The 17,663-nt window shown below is 46.8% G+C and overlaps 7 protein-coding genes across 7 annotated transcripts; 4 read left to right on the top strand and 3 right to left on the bottom strand.

The window, feature by feature from the left end:
* Positions 1–55: 55 nt before the first annotated feature.
* Positions 56–3,525, top strand: B9G98_00700 (Maintenance of telomere capping protein 5; the record flags this gene model as incomplete). Its single annotated transcript, XM_024807258.1, has 2 exons — positions 56–1,672; positions 1,711–3,525. The coding sequence occupies 2 exons, from the start codon at positions 56–58 to the stop codon at positions 3,523–3,525; spliced, it is 3,432 nt and encodes a 1,143-aa protein (XP_024663026.1).
* Positions 3,526–3,538: 13 nt separating this feature from the next.
* Positions 3,539–4,621, bottom strand: B9G98_00699 (Protein MAK11; the record flags this gene model as incomplete). The annotated part of the gene is made up of 1 exon (XM_024807257.1): positions 3,539–4,621. One exon carries the CDS (start codon positions 4,619–4,621, stop codon positions 3,539–3,541), a length of 1,083 nt encoding a protein of 360 aa, XP_024663025.1.
* Positions 4,622–4,726: 105 nt separating this feature from the next.
* Positions 4,727–9,307, top strand: B9G98_00698 (Pentafunctional AROM polypeptide; the record flags this gene model as incomplete). The annotated part of the gene is made up of 1 exon (XM_024807256.1): positions 4,727–9,307. One exon carries the CDS (start codon positions 4,727–4,729, stop codon positions 9,305–9,307), a length of 4,581 nt encoding a protein of 1,526 aa, XP_024663024.1.
* A 57-nt stretch (positions 9,308–9,364) lies between these two features.
* B9G98_00697 (U5 small nuclear ribonucleoprotein component CLO) lies at positions 9,365–11,881 on the top strand (the record flags this gene model as incomplete). The annotated part of the gene is made up of 1 exon (XM_024807255.1): positions 9,365–11,881. One exon carries the CDS (start codon positions 9,365–9,367, stop codon positions 11,879–11,881), a length of 2,517 nt encoding a protein of 838 aa, XP_024663023.1.
* A 40-nt stretch (positions 11,882–11,921) lies between these two features.
* B9G98_00696 (rRNA-processing protein EBP2) lies at positions 11,922–12,863 on the bottom strand (the record flags this gene model as incomplete). The annotated part of the gene is made up of 1 exon (XM_024807254.1): positions 11,922–12,863. One exon carries the CDS (start codon positions 12,861–12,863, stop codon positions 11,922–11,924), a length of 942 nt encoding a protein of 313 aa, XP_024663022.1.
* Positions 12,864–12,958: 95 nt separating this feature from the next.
* B9G98_00695 (Structural maintenance of chromosomes protein 5) lies at positions 12,959–16,210 on the bottom strand (the record flags this gene model as incomplete). The annotated part of the gene is made up of 1 exon (XM_024807253.1): positions 12,959–16,210. One exon carries the CDS (start codon positions 16,208–16,210, stop codon positions 12,959–12,961), a length of 3,252 nt encoding a protein of 1,083 aa, XP_024663021.1.
* Positions 16,211–16,513: 303 nt separating this feature from the next.
* On the top strand, positions 16,514–17,638 carry B9G98_00694 (Farnesyl pyrophosphate synthase; the record flags this gene model as incomplete). The annotated part of the gene is made up of 1 exon (XM_024807252.1): positions 16,514–17,638. The coding sequence occupies one exon, from the start codon at positions 16,514–16,516 to the stop codon at positions 17,636–17,638; it is 1,125 nt and encodes a 374-aa protein (XP_024663020.1).
* Between the last annotated feature and the right edge of the window lie 25 nt (positions 17,639–17,663).

Here is a 17,663-nt window from a genome sequence, read left to right as displayed (position 1 = left end):
ACAAACTGCCCCAGGCGTGTTTGTGTCTTGCGCCCTAAAACCTTACCTTAGCCAGATGACATCGCGGCTGTCAATCAAGGTCGACGCTGGGGTTGGAGCTTTCAGTGTAAGCCCGTCTGGCCGCGATATCGCATTGGCATCTCAGAATGGCATACATATTCTTGATTTAGAAGCACCGTTTTCGCCGCCCCGCTGGCTTCCATTGCACACCATCTGGGAAGTTGCGGATATCCAATGGTGTTACCATCCAAGCCACCCAACATGGATTGTTTCGACTTCTAACCAAAAAGCAATTCTTTGGAATTTAGCATTGCCAAGTCACAGGGCGATTGAGCACGTCTTGCACGGCCACAATCGAGCAATTACCGATATCAACTTTAGTATTCTTCGAAGAGACGTTTTGGCAACTTGCTCGGTTGACACTCGAGTTTTGGTATGGGATACACGCAACACAACCAAGCCGGCAATTAAGTTCGCTGATTTTGACGCGGGTGCTACTCAGGTTCGCTGGAATAAGATCAACCAGCATGTTTTGGCCTCCGCCCACCACCGTCGAATTGTAGTCTGGGACGATCGAAGAAACAATATCCCCTTGTACAATATTGAAGCTCATACAGGTCAAGTCAATGGGTTGGATTGGGAGTTCAAATCGGCAAACCGCATTCTGTCGTGCTCCACTGACCGTGAAGTCAAAGTCTGGGACCTTACCCCGGGCACAGCAGAGCCAATAACTGACATTGTGACCACATTCCCTGTTTGGAGAGCAAAATATATGCCCCGTGGTCCAGGATGTTTGATAGCGCCTCTTCGTGGTGGTGGAAACAGTGCCTATCTCGTAGACCTCAAAGATGCGGGGTCCAAGGCAAAATTACCCGCTATCACCAAGCTCACATTCGACGGTCACAGCGAGCCTATAAAAGAGCTAGGACTTCGAAGACAAGGAGATGGGTTTGAACTCGTCACGCTGTCTAAAGATCACCACTTGAATCTATGGCCTATTACGCGTGAAGATTTGACATTGGTAGAGTTCCCAGTAGAGGAAATGCCTCCTTTCCCTAGACGTGATGTCACATTCCATGATGAACCAGAAATGCCCACAAGACGGGTTTCAGCAAGTAACGATTCGTTCAAGCCACTTGTTATCAGAGATGAGACACACAGAACAGGAAATGGCCACCTGGACTGGATCTCTCGAGTTCAATTGGTGTCAAACGTCGATGTCGATAAAGAAGTCCTTCAGGATGCTCATGTCAATTTGTCGAAAGAAGTGACAAGAATGGGCACCAAATTCCCAAAACTCCATTTCGAGAATATCGATTTAGCTACTGGAACCTGTACCCTAACATTGAGAGGGCCATGGGCACCAAAAGAAGAATTGACAACATTGAGAGTAACCTTCATGTTTCCCCCCGATTATCCACAGTCCCCTCTTGCGGTTGCTCTAGAAGAGCACTTGTCGATAGAACCGCAAAAGTTTGCTGGCCTCGAAGCTCATTTAAAGGAAGCAACAGCTGCGCTAGCTCAGCATTCTCAAGGATCCTTTGAATACTGTCTCCGATACCTTATGGGTGATAGAGTATCGTTAGATTTTCTAGTCCAAGATGCTGCCCTGGACAGGTTGGTGTTCTCAGCACTGTCTGATAGCGATAACGGACATTCGGACAATAGCAGTGTGGTGAGTGCCCCCCAAGCGTGGACTATAATAACGAGTATGCTGATGATTTCATGTTTGCGGAAGGATCAGGCCAGGCACCCATCGCATTGGCTGCCGAGGAAGGGTTTATTTCGAAACCACAAATCGACTCGACGCCTCTACCTAAACAATGTGGCGCGGTTTGGACGCCTCATGGCCAATTATTGTGCTTTTTCAATCATAACAAAGCAAAGCCCAGTTATCAAACTCCTCTACCTCTCGATCGTATTTTTGCTGGCGAAGATTCCGATTCCGAAGATGTGTATGAGAGTGATAGTGACGAGTTTATGATTGATGATCCGGCCAGACACAACTGGTCTTCTGCTGCTGTCAAACTAACAACGATGCTGCATGCAAATGGCCCCATAAATGGTTCTGGCCGGAGGGACTCTTTAGGAACAGGAAGTCAAACGTCGCTAAGTGGCCACACAAGCAATACTGGACCCAGGAACCATATTGTGACCATTGATTTTTCTTATTTGATTCCATCCAGTATAGAACTCGCGAAAGAGTATTCTTTAGATCTTGGACGTGATCCAGTTGAATTGGCAACCGCCAATGCCGAGGCCGCAGAAAAAGCTGGCCGGCCGTTCGATGCATATCTATGGCGGTTTGTTCTTTACCTTACAACCAGTGATGAGCTATTTGACCCAACGGTTATGTTTACAGGGTTCTCCGCATTTGTTTTACGCGAACCTATCTGGGACTGGACTGGGTCTCCATTTGGTGGATTTACAGTTGGGCAAGAGCTCGCGGAATATCTGGAGCGAACCCAAAACTTGCAGCTTCTGGGGAGCCTTAGTTTGTTATTTGTAGAGGTCTGTTACGGTCCGTACCGCGGATACCCAACCATTCCGGTTTTACGCGATAGAACTGACGGACAACGAGATTCAGGTGAGAAGGTATACTACATGGATATGGCAGCAAATGCGCCTGCTGGAGCCGGCATAGATGTGAAGATAAAGACAAATGAACCGAAAATTCAGGTTTCTATGGAGCGTGAACCACTGACAACGCAAATGCGAGCGGAACCTTCCCCTACTATTAACTTATCGGCCACTCCCAACCTCAATAACAATCTGTCTAGTGGTACCTCTTGCAGTGATACACCAAGTCCCAGTCGCACACAAGTTGTTGGCCTGTCTCAAACAGAGTCTGCTACTTGTGCCCCCAGTCATGGCAGCGGCCCCAATACGCCATACGGGTCTCACCCGCGCTCCTTTAGTGAGCATGAAGTGGGCTCAAATCTTGGATTTTTTGACTATGCTAGTAGTCGACCCAGGCTTTCACGAAACCGATCGTCAGAGTCGGGGGCACGCAGTGAACCTGGAAGCACCCACGGTAGCAGTAGTACTATCCCCACGCTGAATCGACCGGGTGGCGAAATAGTACGCACATCTATTCGCCTTGTGACCAAGGCACCTTACTCTAACGAGTGTATCGGAGATTTTATGAGTTCGGATGATTATGAGGCCATTTTCATTGGCTGGCAACAGGCTTTTATGCGTTATCGTATTCTGTATGCTCGACTGTTGGAACAGTGGGGGTTACATGATAAGCGGCTGGAGATGTTGAAGCACAATTATTACCAGAACAGGAAGTACCGACCTCAAGCTCAAAAAGTTGATGAGTTCCAGGCAATTGTTGAGCTAGTAGGAGAAGGCAACAACCGACAATGCGGATTCTGCGAACGCTCAGTAATGAAGCAGTTCATCCAATGCAGCAATTGTAACCATATTCTCCATCACCAGTGCTCTGATGAATGGTGGGGAGGCAACCAAGGCGATGAGTGTCCCTCCGGGTGTGGCTGCAAATGCATAGACTATATATAATAATACAACTCATTTATCGCTCGACAATAACCTTTGCCTTCTTCTTTTTGCGTTTCTGTACTTTTGTGTTTGTTTCTGGCTCGGATTCGTAGTCGCTGTAGTTTTCTGAAGCAGGTCGTTTGACAATGTGCTCAATCTCATCTGGGATCAGCGCGACACAGTTCAACCGGTCACCACCTGCATAAACAGCAATTTGATCGCGCGACTCCAGATCCCACACGACGATTTTTCCATCTGAGGAAACAGACACCATCAGGTTCTCAAGGGTGTCGAAGTCTTTCACTCTGCTAGCATGACCGACCAAATCGAATTCCAGCTTTCCGGATTGCATATCGTAGAATTCAATGTGGCCATTTTCTAAGCTCACGACCAAATAATCCTTTTTGTAATGAACCAGCTTCATACGGTGAAGACGAGATTTCAAGGCAATTTCGGGCAGATCATTACTGCCAATGATCTTCATGTCATATGCAACATAGTACATATTTCCTCCAGGAACCCAAACAACCTGGCGAGGTGCACCAGGAAGCTTCTCAATACTTGCTTTGCGGCCAGTCATCATATTCCACAGAATGAGCTTGTGATCTTCTCCAACGCTGATGGCGATCTTGCCGGATTTGTGAACGGCAAAGTCAACAACTGGAGCTCTGTGTCCCTTGAGTTCAGCTAGCAATTCCCAGTCCTTGATGCGCCAGATGAGAATCTTGTTATCACCTGCAGTCGAGAACATCCATTTATTGAAAAACTGTACCGAGAGCACTTGGCCCGAATGGTGCATCAATGTGCCCAATTCTCGGCGACGTTGGAGATCGTACAATCTAATGAGCTCATCGTTCGAGCCGCTCACCAAAAACCGTTTGTGCCGGGCCAAGCAGCGAATAGATTGCGTGTGTGGGGTGAAATGGAAAATGGGTGTGAACACTTCGCCCTTTGGTGTGATCGTAAGTGCGACGCACAAGAGATTGTGCTCATAAGAACCTGTCACAATACGCACAGTGCGCCCAGCGTTCCTTAGCGTATCTAATTCCTCGATACTGGCATTAGGAATAACCTCTGCCTCGTCCTTGGCCTCTTTTCCTGCCTTTGTCTTTCCCATGGATCTGACAAAGATAATCTTTTTTTTTCCTCTGTCAAAATGGAAATTTCATGGGTTTGGGCTTCCGCCTGTATCTGGCTGCCCTGACTCATTTACTTCTACGTCATGTCGCTCACTCAGGTGTCTATTTTGGGGAAGGACTCCATCCACATTGGATATAACATCCAGGAGCATATTGTCGAGGAAATCCTAACCAATGTCAAGTCGTCTACGTACGTTTTGATCACGGATACCAATATTGCGTCGCACGATCATGTCCGTAAGATCGAGAGTCGGTTCACTGCAGCAATGGCTAAGGCTGATAACTCTCCGCGTTTGCTGAAATACCTTATTGCGCCGGGTGAAATGTCAAAGAGTCGGGAGACGAAAGCTGCCGTTGAGGATTGGCTGCTCATGCACGGCTGCACAAGGGACACTGTCATTTTGGCAGTTGGCGGTGGTGTCATTGGCGACATGATTGGCTACGTTGCAGCAACGTTCATGCGTGGCGTTCGCTTCATTCAAATCCCTACCAGCTTGTTGGCAATGGTTGACTCTTCAATTGGTGGTAAAACAGCAATTGACACTCCTCACGGCAAAAACCTTGTTGGTGCGTTTTGGCAACCCGAGCGCATCTTTATTGAATTGACGTTCCTCGAAACTTTGCCCGAACGTGAATTCATCAACGGTATGGCTGAAGTTATTAAAACTGCTGCGATTTGGAATGAAGAGGAGTTCACTCGTCTAGAACAGGTCAACAAGGCTTTCTTCGATTGCATCACCGATAGAGATCCCAATACCGGTAGGGTCAACCTTGAACCTATCAAAGACATTGTCTTGAATATTGTTAAGGGTTCTGTACAAGTCAAGGCTGAGGTCGTGACCAAAGATGAGAGAGAAGGTGGTTTACGGAATCTCCTCAACTTTGGTCATTCTATTGGCCATGCCTTCGAGGCTATTTTAACCCCACATATTCTTCACGGTGAATGTGTTGCAATTGGCTGTGTTCTGGAAGCAGAGCTTTCTCGTTATCTCGGTCATCTGAGCGCTTCTGCTGTTGCTCGTCTTGTTGCATGCCTCAAGGCTTTCCGTTTACCTGTTTCAGTTCTCGATCCAATCGTTCAAAAACGGGCTAATTATACGCCATGCCCTGTGGACAAGCTGCTTCAAATCATGAATGTCGATAAGAAAAATGATGGCGCCAAAAAGAAAATTGCCCTGCTCAGCGAAATTGGTAAGACCTACGAGCCCCACGCTACAGTTGTAGCTGATAAGGATATTCGTTTCGTTCTGTCTGACGAAGTCAAAGTAACTACTGGTGAGCCTCCAGCTGAGTTCACAGTTACTCCTCCTGGATCGAAATCAATTTCTAATCGCGTCCTGGTTCTTGCTGCTCTTGGTGAGGGCACTTGCCGCATCGAAAACCTCTTGCACTCAGATGATACTGGCTACATGCTTGATGCTCTGCAAAAGTTGCAAGGTGCTGAGGTTTCTAAAGAACAGGGTGGTGATGTTCTTGTCGTGACAGGACACTCCGGCGAATTGAAAGCACCGAGTTCTGAGCTCTATTTGGGAAATGCCGGAACTGCCGCCCGCTTCTTGACATGTGTCTCAGGCCTCGTCAAGAATGGAAGCGTTACGGTTACAGGCAACAAGCGCATGCAAGAGAGACCAATCGGCCCTCTAGTGGATGCCTTGTTTGCAAATGGTGTTGATATCAAATATTTGAAAGCCCCCAATAGTCTTCCTTTGAATATTACATCTTCAGGTCTCAAAGGTGGACGTATCGAACTGGCTGCAACTGTTTCTTCACAATACGTTTCTGCAATTCTCATGTGTGCACCTTACTTTGCTGAGCCCACTACTCTAACCTTGGTAGATGGAAAGCCTATTTCTCAACTTTACATTGACATGACTATCCAAATGATGGCAGACTTTGGTATCACAGTTACGAAATCGACAACAGAGGAATACACCTACCATATCCCAACTGGTGTGTATAAAAACCCGGCTCGCTATGTTGTTGAGTCTGATGCAAGCTCTGCTACATACCCGTTAGCGTTTGCTGCTTTGACTGGTACAAAGTGCACCATCCCAAATATTGGATCTGCTTCTCTGCAGGGTGATGCACGCTTTGCTCGTGATGTTCTAGCCCCTATGGGATGTATTGTGGAACAATCAAGCCATTCTACTACTGTCCAGGGTCCACCACGTGGCGGTCTCAAATCTTTGCCGTATATTGATATGGAGCCTATGACTGACGCTTTCCTTACTGCTGCTGTTGTTGCTGCTGCTGCTGATGGAGTTACCAAGATTGATGGAATTGCTAACCAGCGCGTCAAAGAATGCAATCGTATAGAGGCTATGCGCCTTCAGCTTGCAAAATTCGGTGTTGAGTGTGAAGAGCACGCTGATGGCATTATCATCACAGGAACTAATCCCAAAGCGTTTAGCGGTCCTGTACATACCTATGATGATCACCGTGTTGCAATGAGTCTGAGCTTGCTTGCCTCTGTTTCTGGCCCAGTTCATTTGGAGGAGCGTAGATGTGTTGAAAAGACTTGGCCTGGCTGGTGGGACACTTTGCACAGCCTCAATCAAACCATCGAGGGTATCGAGAGTGGGAACTTCCCTCAGCCCCCTTCGGTTCGCAATACCAAAACAATTGTTGTCATTGGTATGCGTGGTGCCGGCAAGACCACTCTCAGTCAGCTCACTGCTAGCACACTTGGATATGGTTTCACGGATCTCGACCATTATCTAGAGCAAATCTCTGGTCACACAATTCCTCAAATCATTGAAGCTGAGGGATGGGAGGGTTTCCGGGCGCGGGAGCTGCAAGTGTTTACTAAATTTATCGCTGCTCATCCCACGGGCCATGTTGTCGCTTGTGGAGGAGGTATTGTCGAAATCCCTGCTGCTAGAGATGCTCTCAAATCGTATATTGCTTCTGGCGGATTGGTTTTCCACGTTCATCGTAACCTCGATCAGATTGTCGACTACCTCAATGTTGACAAGACGAGACCCGCTTATGTTGATGATATTCGCAACGTTTATATTCGCCGTGAACCCTGGTACTTTGAGTGTTCAAACAGAACTTTCTGCTCCCCTCATGTTGAGGACTCTGACAAGTCTCAATTGGCACGTTCACTTGGTCGAGTTATTTCTGCAGCAGTTGAAAATCGGCCTATAGACATACCTTCCGGTCGTTCTTATTTCCTTTCTTTGACTTTCCCTGATCTTACAAAGGTCACTAACCTGCCTGAAATTTTGGATGGATGTGCAGCTGTGGAATTCCGGGTTGACCTGCTCGAGCAAACTGATACAGACTTTGTTGCTGAACAGCTTGGCTTCCTGCGCCTACACTCCAACATTCCAATCATTTACACTGTCAGAACCAAGGGACAGGCTGGCAGATTTGCTGACGATGATGTTGAAGGATACGAGCGCTTGTGTAACCTGGGTCTTAAGCTTGGTGTCGAGTACATTGACCTAGAGCTCACGCAACCTCGATCTGTTCTGGACAGAGTAAGTGCAAAACGTGGTATCACCCGTGTAATTGCATCTAATCACAACCCTGCTGGTGATTGGAAATGGGATGGGTTCGAGTGGAAGAGTGCCTACTTCAATGCTTCTCGACTGGGCGATATTGTCAAGTTTGTTGGTATGGCACATACCATGCAAGACAATTTGGATCTTGAAAACTTCCGCGCAAGCCACAGTATTCCTGGATCCAAGCCTCTGATTGCGATGAACATGGGCTACGCGGGAATGCTGAGCCGCGCACTGAACCCTCTGCTTACCCCTGTCACACATGAAAAAGTTCCGTTCCCCGCTGCACCTGGCCAGCTCTCTATCAAGCAAATCAGTAAGCTACTTCAGCAATGCGGTGAGTTCTCTACCGAGCAATTTTTTGTCTGCGGTAAGCCTATCGGTCATTCTCAGTCTCCAAACCTTCATAATTCTCAGTTTGCTGAGCTTGGTCTTCCTTACCATTTCGACAAAGTGGAGACAGACAATATTGAGATCGTCAAAGCGCGCATCTCTGAGCTTGGCTCAAAGTTTGGTGGTGCAGCGGTTACTATCCCGCTAAAGCGCGCTGCGTACGAGCTGGTTGATGAGCTTGCTGACGACGCCAAAACTATTGGTGCGGTTAACACTATCGAGCCTTTAGCTGACGGTCGTCTCAGAGGTAGTAATACCGACTGGATCGGCATTAAGAATGCATTCGCGAAGTTTGGTTTGACTTCAGGACTTGGGAAGAAGGCTCTGATCTTGGGTGCTGGTGGTACTAGCCAGGCTGCCGTCTATGCTCTCAATCAGATGGGATTCGAAAAGATTTACATTTTGAATCGTACTCATGCCAAAGCTGAGAAAGTTGCTAAATCTTTTCCCTCTATGAATGTCGAGGCTATTGAGAGCACTGCTAGCATTGGCGGTATTGCTGCTGTGTTCAGCTGCATTCCTGGTGACGCTACTATTCCCGATGAGTTGAGCTCCTCTTTCAGCTCCGTTCTCAATTCTGGATCGGGCTTCCTACTTGAGGCTGCCTACAAACCCGACGTAACCCCCGCTATGGCAGAGGCATCTAAGCAAGGCTGGACAGTCATTGGCGGCCGTGAAATGCTTGTACTGCAAGGTGTCGAGCAAACCCGCCGCTGGACAGGGATCAATGCTCCGTTCACCGCTGGAAAAGCTGTTTTATAAATATTATGCAAAATAGTCAACTCGGTTCATTCCAACTTTTTTTCTAGCTGATTCATCATGGACTACGATGAGTTTGGAAATTATATTGGCCCTGATCAGCTAGTAGAAGTTACCGAGTCAGAGTCCGAAGCGAGTGTGGAGGAGGTAATTGAAGGACAGAACGATCAAGCTATTGTTCTACAGGAAAACAAAGTCTACTACCCGCCGGCGCAGCAGGTTTATGGCGATGTGGACATTGTGGATGCGGATGAAGATGCACAGGACATTTCAGTGCCCTTAATCAAGCCTATTGAAGAAAACGTACACATTAGTACTGCTAAGCCACCTAAAGTTCGCTATGATCGACATTTCCAACGTGAACTACAAAAAACGGGCGTTCATAGTCGTGTTGTCGTTCTGCTAGGGGCTCAGGGGCACGGGAAAACAAGTCTGATTGATGTTTTAGTTGAGAATACACACCTCCTGTCTGAAATGCAATTGAAGAAGCCGTTAAAGTATACCCACACCCAGGAGTTTGAAAAGGGTAGGGATTTATCGGTTTTTATCACGCCAATAAGCTTACTTTTGCAATCCTCGCAGTCAAAGTCTTTTAATATTCACTTTCTTGATACTCCAGGACACTCAGACTTTTTTGATGAGGTCAACTGTGCTATGGGTCTGGCTGATGGTGGACTTCTCTTGATTGACGTGGTGGAAGGTCTCTTGCCCGCAGCCCGTCGCGCAATCAGGCGAGCAGCAGAGCTCAAGTTACCTCTAAAATTTATTTTCACCAAAATTGACCGTCTGATTATTGATTTGAAACTACCCCCTACTGAAGCATATCACAGACTTGATTATTTGTTGGACGAAGTAAACGATTCCATGGTGCGTGCACATTTGGAAGCATTCGACTCATCAGATGTTCTATTCACCAGTGCCAGCAATCAGTGGTGTTTCAATTTGGATGTGTTTGCAGAAATGTACGAGATCACTCCTATGCATCTATGGGGTGATGTATTTTTCGAGAATCAGATTTTTAGCTCAAACGGAAATCATTGGAGTTTTTCAGAGCTTGTTCTGGCCCCTATTTACAAGATTTATTCGGCAGCAATGTCTTCAGATGACGATCTGGCAAAAGTTCTCGAAGAACTTGGAGTCTCGTTAAAAAAGAGCGAATTCAGGATGAATTATCTCCCCAGGCTCAGGTTGATTTTCAATCGATTCTTAGGCTGGTCCTCACTTGTGGACAAAATCACAGAGTTTCCTTATGAACACAAGACAATAATTGGCAAGTCGGTTGTTGCTGGGTCTCAGTTGCTCACATTAGCAAGAATAGGGGAACCTTTGGCGGTAGGCGACGAAGTGCAGGGTCAGAAAATCGAAAATTTCTGGATCCCGTATGCTCAGTATAGAATCCCGCAAAGCGAGGTGTACCCTGGTGAAATTGTTTTAATAGATGTGGAACCAACCACAGAACGAGTGAGCGTGCCAGCTGTTAAACTAGGGATCGAGCCTCTTTTACCCACTGATCAACCGAAAATGCTCGCCGCAGTAAGCCAATGTCTTCACTTGTTTCCCGGCTTGCATGCTGAAGCACAAGACTCGGGTGATTATGTTCTCTTTGGCACTGGCGAGATGTTTTTTGACTGCGTAATGTATTATATTCGAGCTGTGCTTGGTCATGTCGAAGTCAAAGTCTCTGATCCGGCTGTAAAATTCGCAGAGGGCTGTGTCGAGCAATCTTATGCTTCTTGCCCTGTTTCTATGCCTGGAGGTGGAAGTATCACAGTGCTAGCATCCCCTGTTCCCCAAGAGTTGAGCAAAGAGCTAGCACAGGTTCCTAAAACACTTGCCGCATTGAAACCTATACTCAAAGCTCATGGATGGGATAACATGGGTATTAGATCGGTTTGGTGTTTCGGCCCAGATGTTAATCGAGGCAGTTGTCTAATTCTTAATGATGTTCTTGGCGAAAACCGGGCTTTAGCTGAAGATGCTCGTGAGGAGATTACCGACGGGTTTTTGATGTGTGCTCACCGAGGACCCCTTTGTGACGAGGAATTGCATGGCACCATTTTCAAGGTAATTGGTTTCGATAAAGGGAAAGCTACAAGTGGCCAGATTGTCGCAGCGGCTCGTCGGGCCTGTTATTCTGCTTTCTTGGTCGCTTCTCCCCGCCTACTTGAGCCATGGTACGAAATCTGTGTTGTTGGCCCACTGAAGGCAGGCAGAAGTGTATATGAAAACTTGAGACAGCGACGTGGTAAGGTTCTGGACGATCGACCAATTCCTGGGACTAACTTATATCGCATTGAGGGTAAAGTACCTGTTATCGATTCATTTGGGTTGGAGACAGACATTCGAGTAGCCACAAAAGGCCAAACAAAAATAAGCTTTGTGTTCAGTCACTATGCAGTTGTCCCTGGAGATCCATTGGATGGAGATGTCGAGCTTCAACCTTTAGAGACTGCGGTCGGAGCCCAACTTGCCCGAAATTTTGTATCAAAAACCCGGAAGCGAAAGGGCTTGTCAAACAGCCCTTCGTTGGCAAAGTACCTCGATAAGGACGTTGCTGAGGTTCTTGGTGTCTCGTGACAGCAAAAACTTTCATACTATTATTTATATTTTAACACATTTACTTGTGACGACGGCTCTTTCCTGGACGGCTCTGCTTACGGCTGTGCTGGAAGCTGCTGATATCCATAGTACTCTCTGAAGTGTTACGCTTGCTTCCGCTCTTTTTACCACCGAATCCATACTTTTGGTTTTTGGCTTGGCGCTTTGTGTTGCCTAGCTTGAACTTGGAATCACGCTCCTGCTTTTTATCACGCAGAGCATCCTCGATCTCAACGTCGAACTGGTCTGTACTGACATCATCATTTGCGCGTTTACGTTTAAGGTTCTTGATTTTGTCAAGAGTATCACGCTTCTCCTTTTGACGTTCCTGGAGCTTAGCATGTTCGACCTTCTTGCCAAACTTCTTGAGCTCACGTTGGCGACGAGCTTCCTGGGAGGCCTTCTTGGCCGTCTCTTCGGTAATGAGCTTCTGCTTGAGTTTCTCCATATGCTCGTCACTCTTCACCATCTCCGCAAAGTAATCTTCAGGCCGTGAAAAAGGCAGCTTGAGCTTCTTGAACTTCTTACGCCCAGAGGAAGCAGCCTCGAGAGCTTGCTTGTAGAATGCAAGCTCGCGTTCCGTATCATCATAGATATCCTTAAGCACAACAGCAGAATCAGCAGTAATGGTCATATGCTCGATGAAGTTGGTCTTAGCCTCAGCGGGAAGCTCGATGGACTTCAGCGCTTGCTTCAAAGCAGGGCGATTGTTGATAGTGACCTTCTGGAAAGGAACCACATCCGCGTCATCGTCGAGCTCAGCCTCACTGAGTGGCATATCCTCCTCCTCGATCTCCTCCTCACTTTCGGAGTCATTCCCCTGATCCTGGTCAATCTCACTCTCGCTGTCGCTCTCCTGGAGTCGACTGATATCAAGACCTGGCTTTTCTTCAGAAGCGTCTTCAGCTTTGCCGAATCCTAACGATTGCGACAACCTTTTAATCGAGTCTCCGAGACCCATCTTGTTCAAGTAGTGATGAAAAAAAAATTACTTAAGCGGATCTCCTAAAATGCAGGCCGCCCAATGCGTGCAACGGTTTAAAGTCAATAAATAGGTTATTCAAAATGCGAGATTATAGCCGGAACGGATAATTTGTTTTCAAGATCGACAGTTTTAGAGCTAAAACTGCTGATGATGTGGACGCGATCAGTATAATCAAGACCAAGCAGAAGTTTGGGCGTGATCATGATGTACTGATCCTGGCAAATGTCACGGGATGCAAGCCTCACAAGTAGGTTGTGGAACCGACGCTCATTTATTGCATCCATTCCTTGATTCAATTCATCAATGACGCAGAACGGGGTGCGACTAAGCTCCTGCAACGACATGAGGTATACAGCGGTAGTCAAAGCGCGCTCGCCACCAGATTGACGCTCTCTGGAAAGATTAGTCGGGCCCTGTCCTTCTCGGAAACTGACTTCTATATGCACTCCCCAGTTTTGAAAGTCTGGTGCCCTCTCAAGCTTGACCTGACCAGGACATCCTGTCAGGGACATGAAAAGCTCGCTGAACTTGGCAGATATTTGATCGATTTTGTTGGTGATCTGAGGTTCGTATTCGCCCCGCAGACGATTCGTCAAAGCCTCACTGTCCTGGCTTTCGGCCGTGATTTGCTCAAGTTCTCGGTTCAGGTCAACAAGTAAGCTCCGGGCCTCACCCAGCATGAGTTCACTGCGCTCGTAGCTCTGTCCCTGATCCCTAAGAGAGACATCAGCTTTGAGTTCAGCAATATCGTTTCTGATCTGTTCCGTAGTAGTCTTTTTACACTCCGCAACAAGCTTTGCATATCCGCGGCCTAGTTCTTTTTTAAGTTCCGCTGCTTTGAGGGCCAGTGCACCCCTCGAACTTTCTATTTCGCGTCGTGAAACTTCCAGCCGACGCTTTTGTTCAATCTTTTCAACTTTCAGAGACTCACATGCCAGTTGAATGGTCTTGATACAATCTTGAGCAGTAATTTTCTGCAGGTCTGCACCAACAGACGAACTCAAAAACTTATATGCATCTTCAAATTTGCACCTGAGACCGTAGTGTGAGCTCATAATAGCACTTTCCTGTGCTAACTTCGATAGAATTCGGCCAATTCTTTCTTTATGCTCACTCTTGAGGTTTTCAATACTTTTTTCCCGATCCTGCAACGACTTCAGTTTCCGAGCCTCTGTATCAAGGATACCAACGGCTCTCGACACGGCCTTGTATTCTTTATCGAACTCTTCATACTCCTGTTGTTGTCTTAACAAATCAGGCTTCACTTCCTCGTATCTAGCCAAAGCATCAGATCTTTGACCTTGGATCTCATTGACGGAGCTGTCAAGTTCTCGGAGGCGCTGTGTGAAGCTGGCATGCTCATCATTACGGGTGCTTTCAGGTTGGTTATGTTTTTGCATAAACCTGACTTGAGCATTTGGTGGTTTCAAACTTTCCATAGATGTAATAGCTTCATGACGACCGTAACGAGACAGGCGCTGCCTAGTAAGGCCAAGTGAATCAACAAAAGATTTTCCACCCTGACTGAAAAACCAATCTCGAGCGCCTACCGTGACTTGACCGAGCGAATACGGCACTTCATGTAAGCCTACAGAGAAAAGTGACTCCAGGACCGGCCAAGGACCATCAAAAAAATCCGTTATTACGCCATCAAACCCATGCTGCTTGTAGTCGAAAGCTGAAGAGTAGGCACTCTTTGGTTTCAGGTTTTCAACAAAGATAGCTGTGCCATCTAAGTTGTGGGTCGTCATTAATTGAGTAAATGTGCGAAAGTCGTCATGGTTGGTGCATATGAAGCGCATCAAAACACCGGTGTTCATCGCCGTGGATATCAAGCGAAGGGCCCTTTCGTTGCTGATAGACAAACTGAGAACCGCTGGTTCATAGACTCTTTCTTTGAAATCCGCAGAATGCTTTCGTACCAGCTCTACAGATGCTTTCAGTCCGGAAAATACCCGCTTTTCAGCTCTACTCAAAACTTCGCGATCGAGCCACTCTAATTGCTTGGCTGGGTAACTTTCAATGGATGCAATCTTCTGTTTCAAAGCTGTGGCCTCGCGTGAACTAGACAAAAGTTGATCGTCAAAACCTCGTAGTTGCCGCTGAAAGGTATTTCGGTAGTTCTGAGCTTTCTCATATTTTTCTTTCAGTTGTCTACCTAGTGTTCTGAGAGATTCAATCTCTTCAGGGCTTTTCACTTTCTTTTTGTACTCATCAATCAATTCAGCGCTTTCTTTTTGTCGCCGCACAATATCTTTGATTTGGTTTTGACAGCTCGCAACCTCTGCTCGCTCACTTTTGAAATGAGCAAAAGTTTCTTTGACTTTTCTTCTTTGAATTTGTATTTCGTCAAACGCGTGTCTCAATCCTCTGACCACTTGTCGTGCTTTTTGGTTCTCTTCTTCAAGTGTCCCTAATGAATGTTCAAGATTGGTTTGATGAAATCCCAAGGTGGGTGCGTGGATAGCATCAATGTTGGAGATTTCTGTCTCAAGCTCAGTGATCTGAGCCCTGATACGCTCCATTTTCTCTTCTGCTCCAAGGTTTTGAGAGATAATTAGCTTTTTTTCAAGCTCTTTGACGCGATCTTGGTAAGTTCGTAGTTCCTTGATTTTTTCTAGGATCTCAGTGTGTTTAGCGATTTCCTCGTTGCATCGCTGAATTCGTGCGTCCAAAGCAGCTTTTTGTTCGACGTGCTTAGAATTGTCTCTTCCAGCAGAGACCAAAGCCTTGTGAAGTTCCCAAAGTCTTGTTGTTCCCACAGATACCTCAGTTGCCACAAGGAGCTCCTGCGGAGACTGAGCACTGAACGCACTAACTCGGTCTTGGAGGAGAAAAACGCACAGGTTATTGACGTGGATATTGAACTTATCAACGAATTCTTGTATTTCTTGATCGCTTGCTGGTCTACCATCAATATACCGATCCGCTGAAGTCCGCGAGTTTCCTCGATCTTGTAGATCCAAGCGGACCTTGTGGATGGCCCCAGGTGCTTCCCCTTGCACATGAACTGTTACAGATGCGTTTTGGGTACCAAGCTTTATGAAGTCGCGTAAATTGCTCCTGTTGATAACTTTTGTGTCTCCTAGAAATACCACAAAAATGCCAATAACAGCTGTGCTTTTGCCTGTGCCATTTGGTGATACGATGAGGTTCAGATGAGGGCCAAAAGTGTATGTAGCTTCATCACAGACCTGGAATTGGTATAGATCAACCTGCCTAATGGACCCTATACGATATTGGTTGTCTTCTGCCAGGTCCGAAGTTGAATTCGATCCTTCTTTCAGTCGTTTAGCGGGTCTGCCATTTTGGCGCATCGCCATCAGATTGTTTGACGCGATTAAGTAAGTCGCGTCTCATTGACTCAAGTTTTCCACATTGAAAGACGCGCGCAGATTGAGATCTTGGTCGAGCACGTACTAAATGGCCAGAATAACAATGATGCTCTAAAAAGTTTGGGGTTCTTAGTTTTGCTGTTTATTGAAAAAAATCTCTATTTGAGAGGCTAGCAGCGAGATTTCTTAGATCATAGCGCATTAATTCGGCAAATGTGCTGAAATCAAGGAATTGTCTTTCCCGTAGTCCATATATTTGCGCTATGTATAACGATTTTCACAATTCACTGTATGTTATGCTTCTTCATAAAGATCGTGGACACCTTCAAGTACGGTTTGTGGAGGGGCAGCTTTATCATAGCTGACAAAATGTCCAAGGCCGAAGCCAGAAGCAAATTTGAGGGCGTGTTTTACGAACTTATCGAGGAAATCGATGCTGTTGTAGCAGAGACCAAGATTGCGCAGCCTGCGCGTGATTGGATTCGCGAGAATCTCAAATACAACACCATCGGCGGCAAACTGAACCGCGGCCTGTCGGTCATTGACACCTACAAGTTGGTCACAAACAAGAGTGAGCTCACTGAGGAGGAATATAAGAAAGTCGCTGTTCTGGGCTGGACTATTGAACTTTTGCAAGCTTACTTCCTTGTTGCCGACGATATCATGGATGCGTCTAAGACTCGCCGCGGTCAACCCTGCTGGTACTTGAAGCCTAACGTTGGTATGATCGCCATCAACGATGCTTTCATCCTTGAGAGTGTTCTCTACCTGCTTTTGAAAAAGTACTTCCGTAATACCGACTACTATGTTGACCTGCTCGACCTGTACCACGAGATTACCTTTTTCACTGAGCTTGGACAGCTTCTCGACCTCATTACTGCTCCGGAGGACCAGGTCGATCTCAGTCGCTTCTCTCTAGACAAGCACACCTACATTGTGACCTACAAAACGGCTTTCTACAGTTTCTACTTGCCTGTTGCTTTGGCCCTTTACATGGCCGGCCTGGCAACCAAGTCGAATCTCGAGCAGTGCAAGAAGGTTTTACTTCCCCTCGGTGCCTATTTCCAGGTTCAGGACGACTACCTCGACTGCTACGGTGACCCTGAGGTCATTGGCAAGATTGGTACCGATATCCAGGATAACAAGTGCGGCTGGGTAATCAACGTCGCTCTTGAGCGTGCTTCTCCGGCCCAACGAGAAATTCTCGACAACAATTATGGCCGTAAGGATTCCGAAGCTGAGGCTCGTGTGAAAACTGTATTCAAGGAGCTCGATATTGAGCCTTACTACCACCAGTACGAGGATAAGGTGGCCGGCGAGATCCGCACCCTCATCGACAACGTTGACGAGTCTGAGGGCCTCAAAAAGCAGGTCTTCACTGAGTTCTTCAACAAGATCTACAAGCGTCAAAAGTAAAGTAAATAAAAATTACTAGCACATA

This window comes from Wickerhamiella sorbophila, assembly GCF_002251995.1.
Source record: "Wickerhamiella sorbophila strain DS02 chromosome Unknown contig1, whole genome shotgun sequence".
NCBI lineage: Eukaryota > Fungi > Ascomycota > Dipodascomycetes > Dipodascales > Trichomonascaceae > Wickerhamiella > Wickerhamiella sorbophila.
Note: the sequence above shows the minus strand (reverse complement) of the source record. Positions and strands in the feature narration are given on the sequence as shown.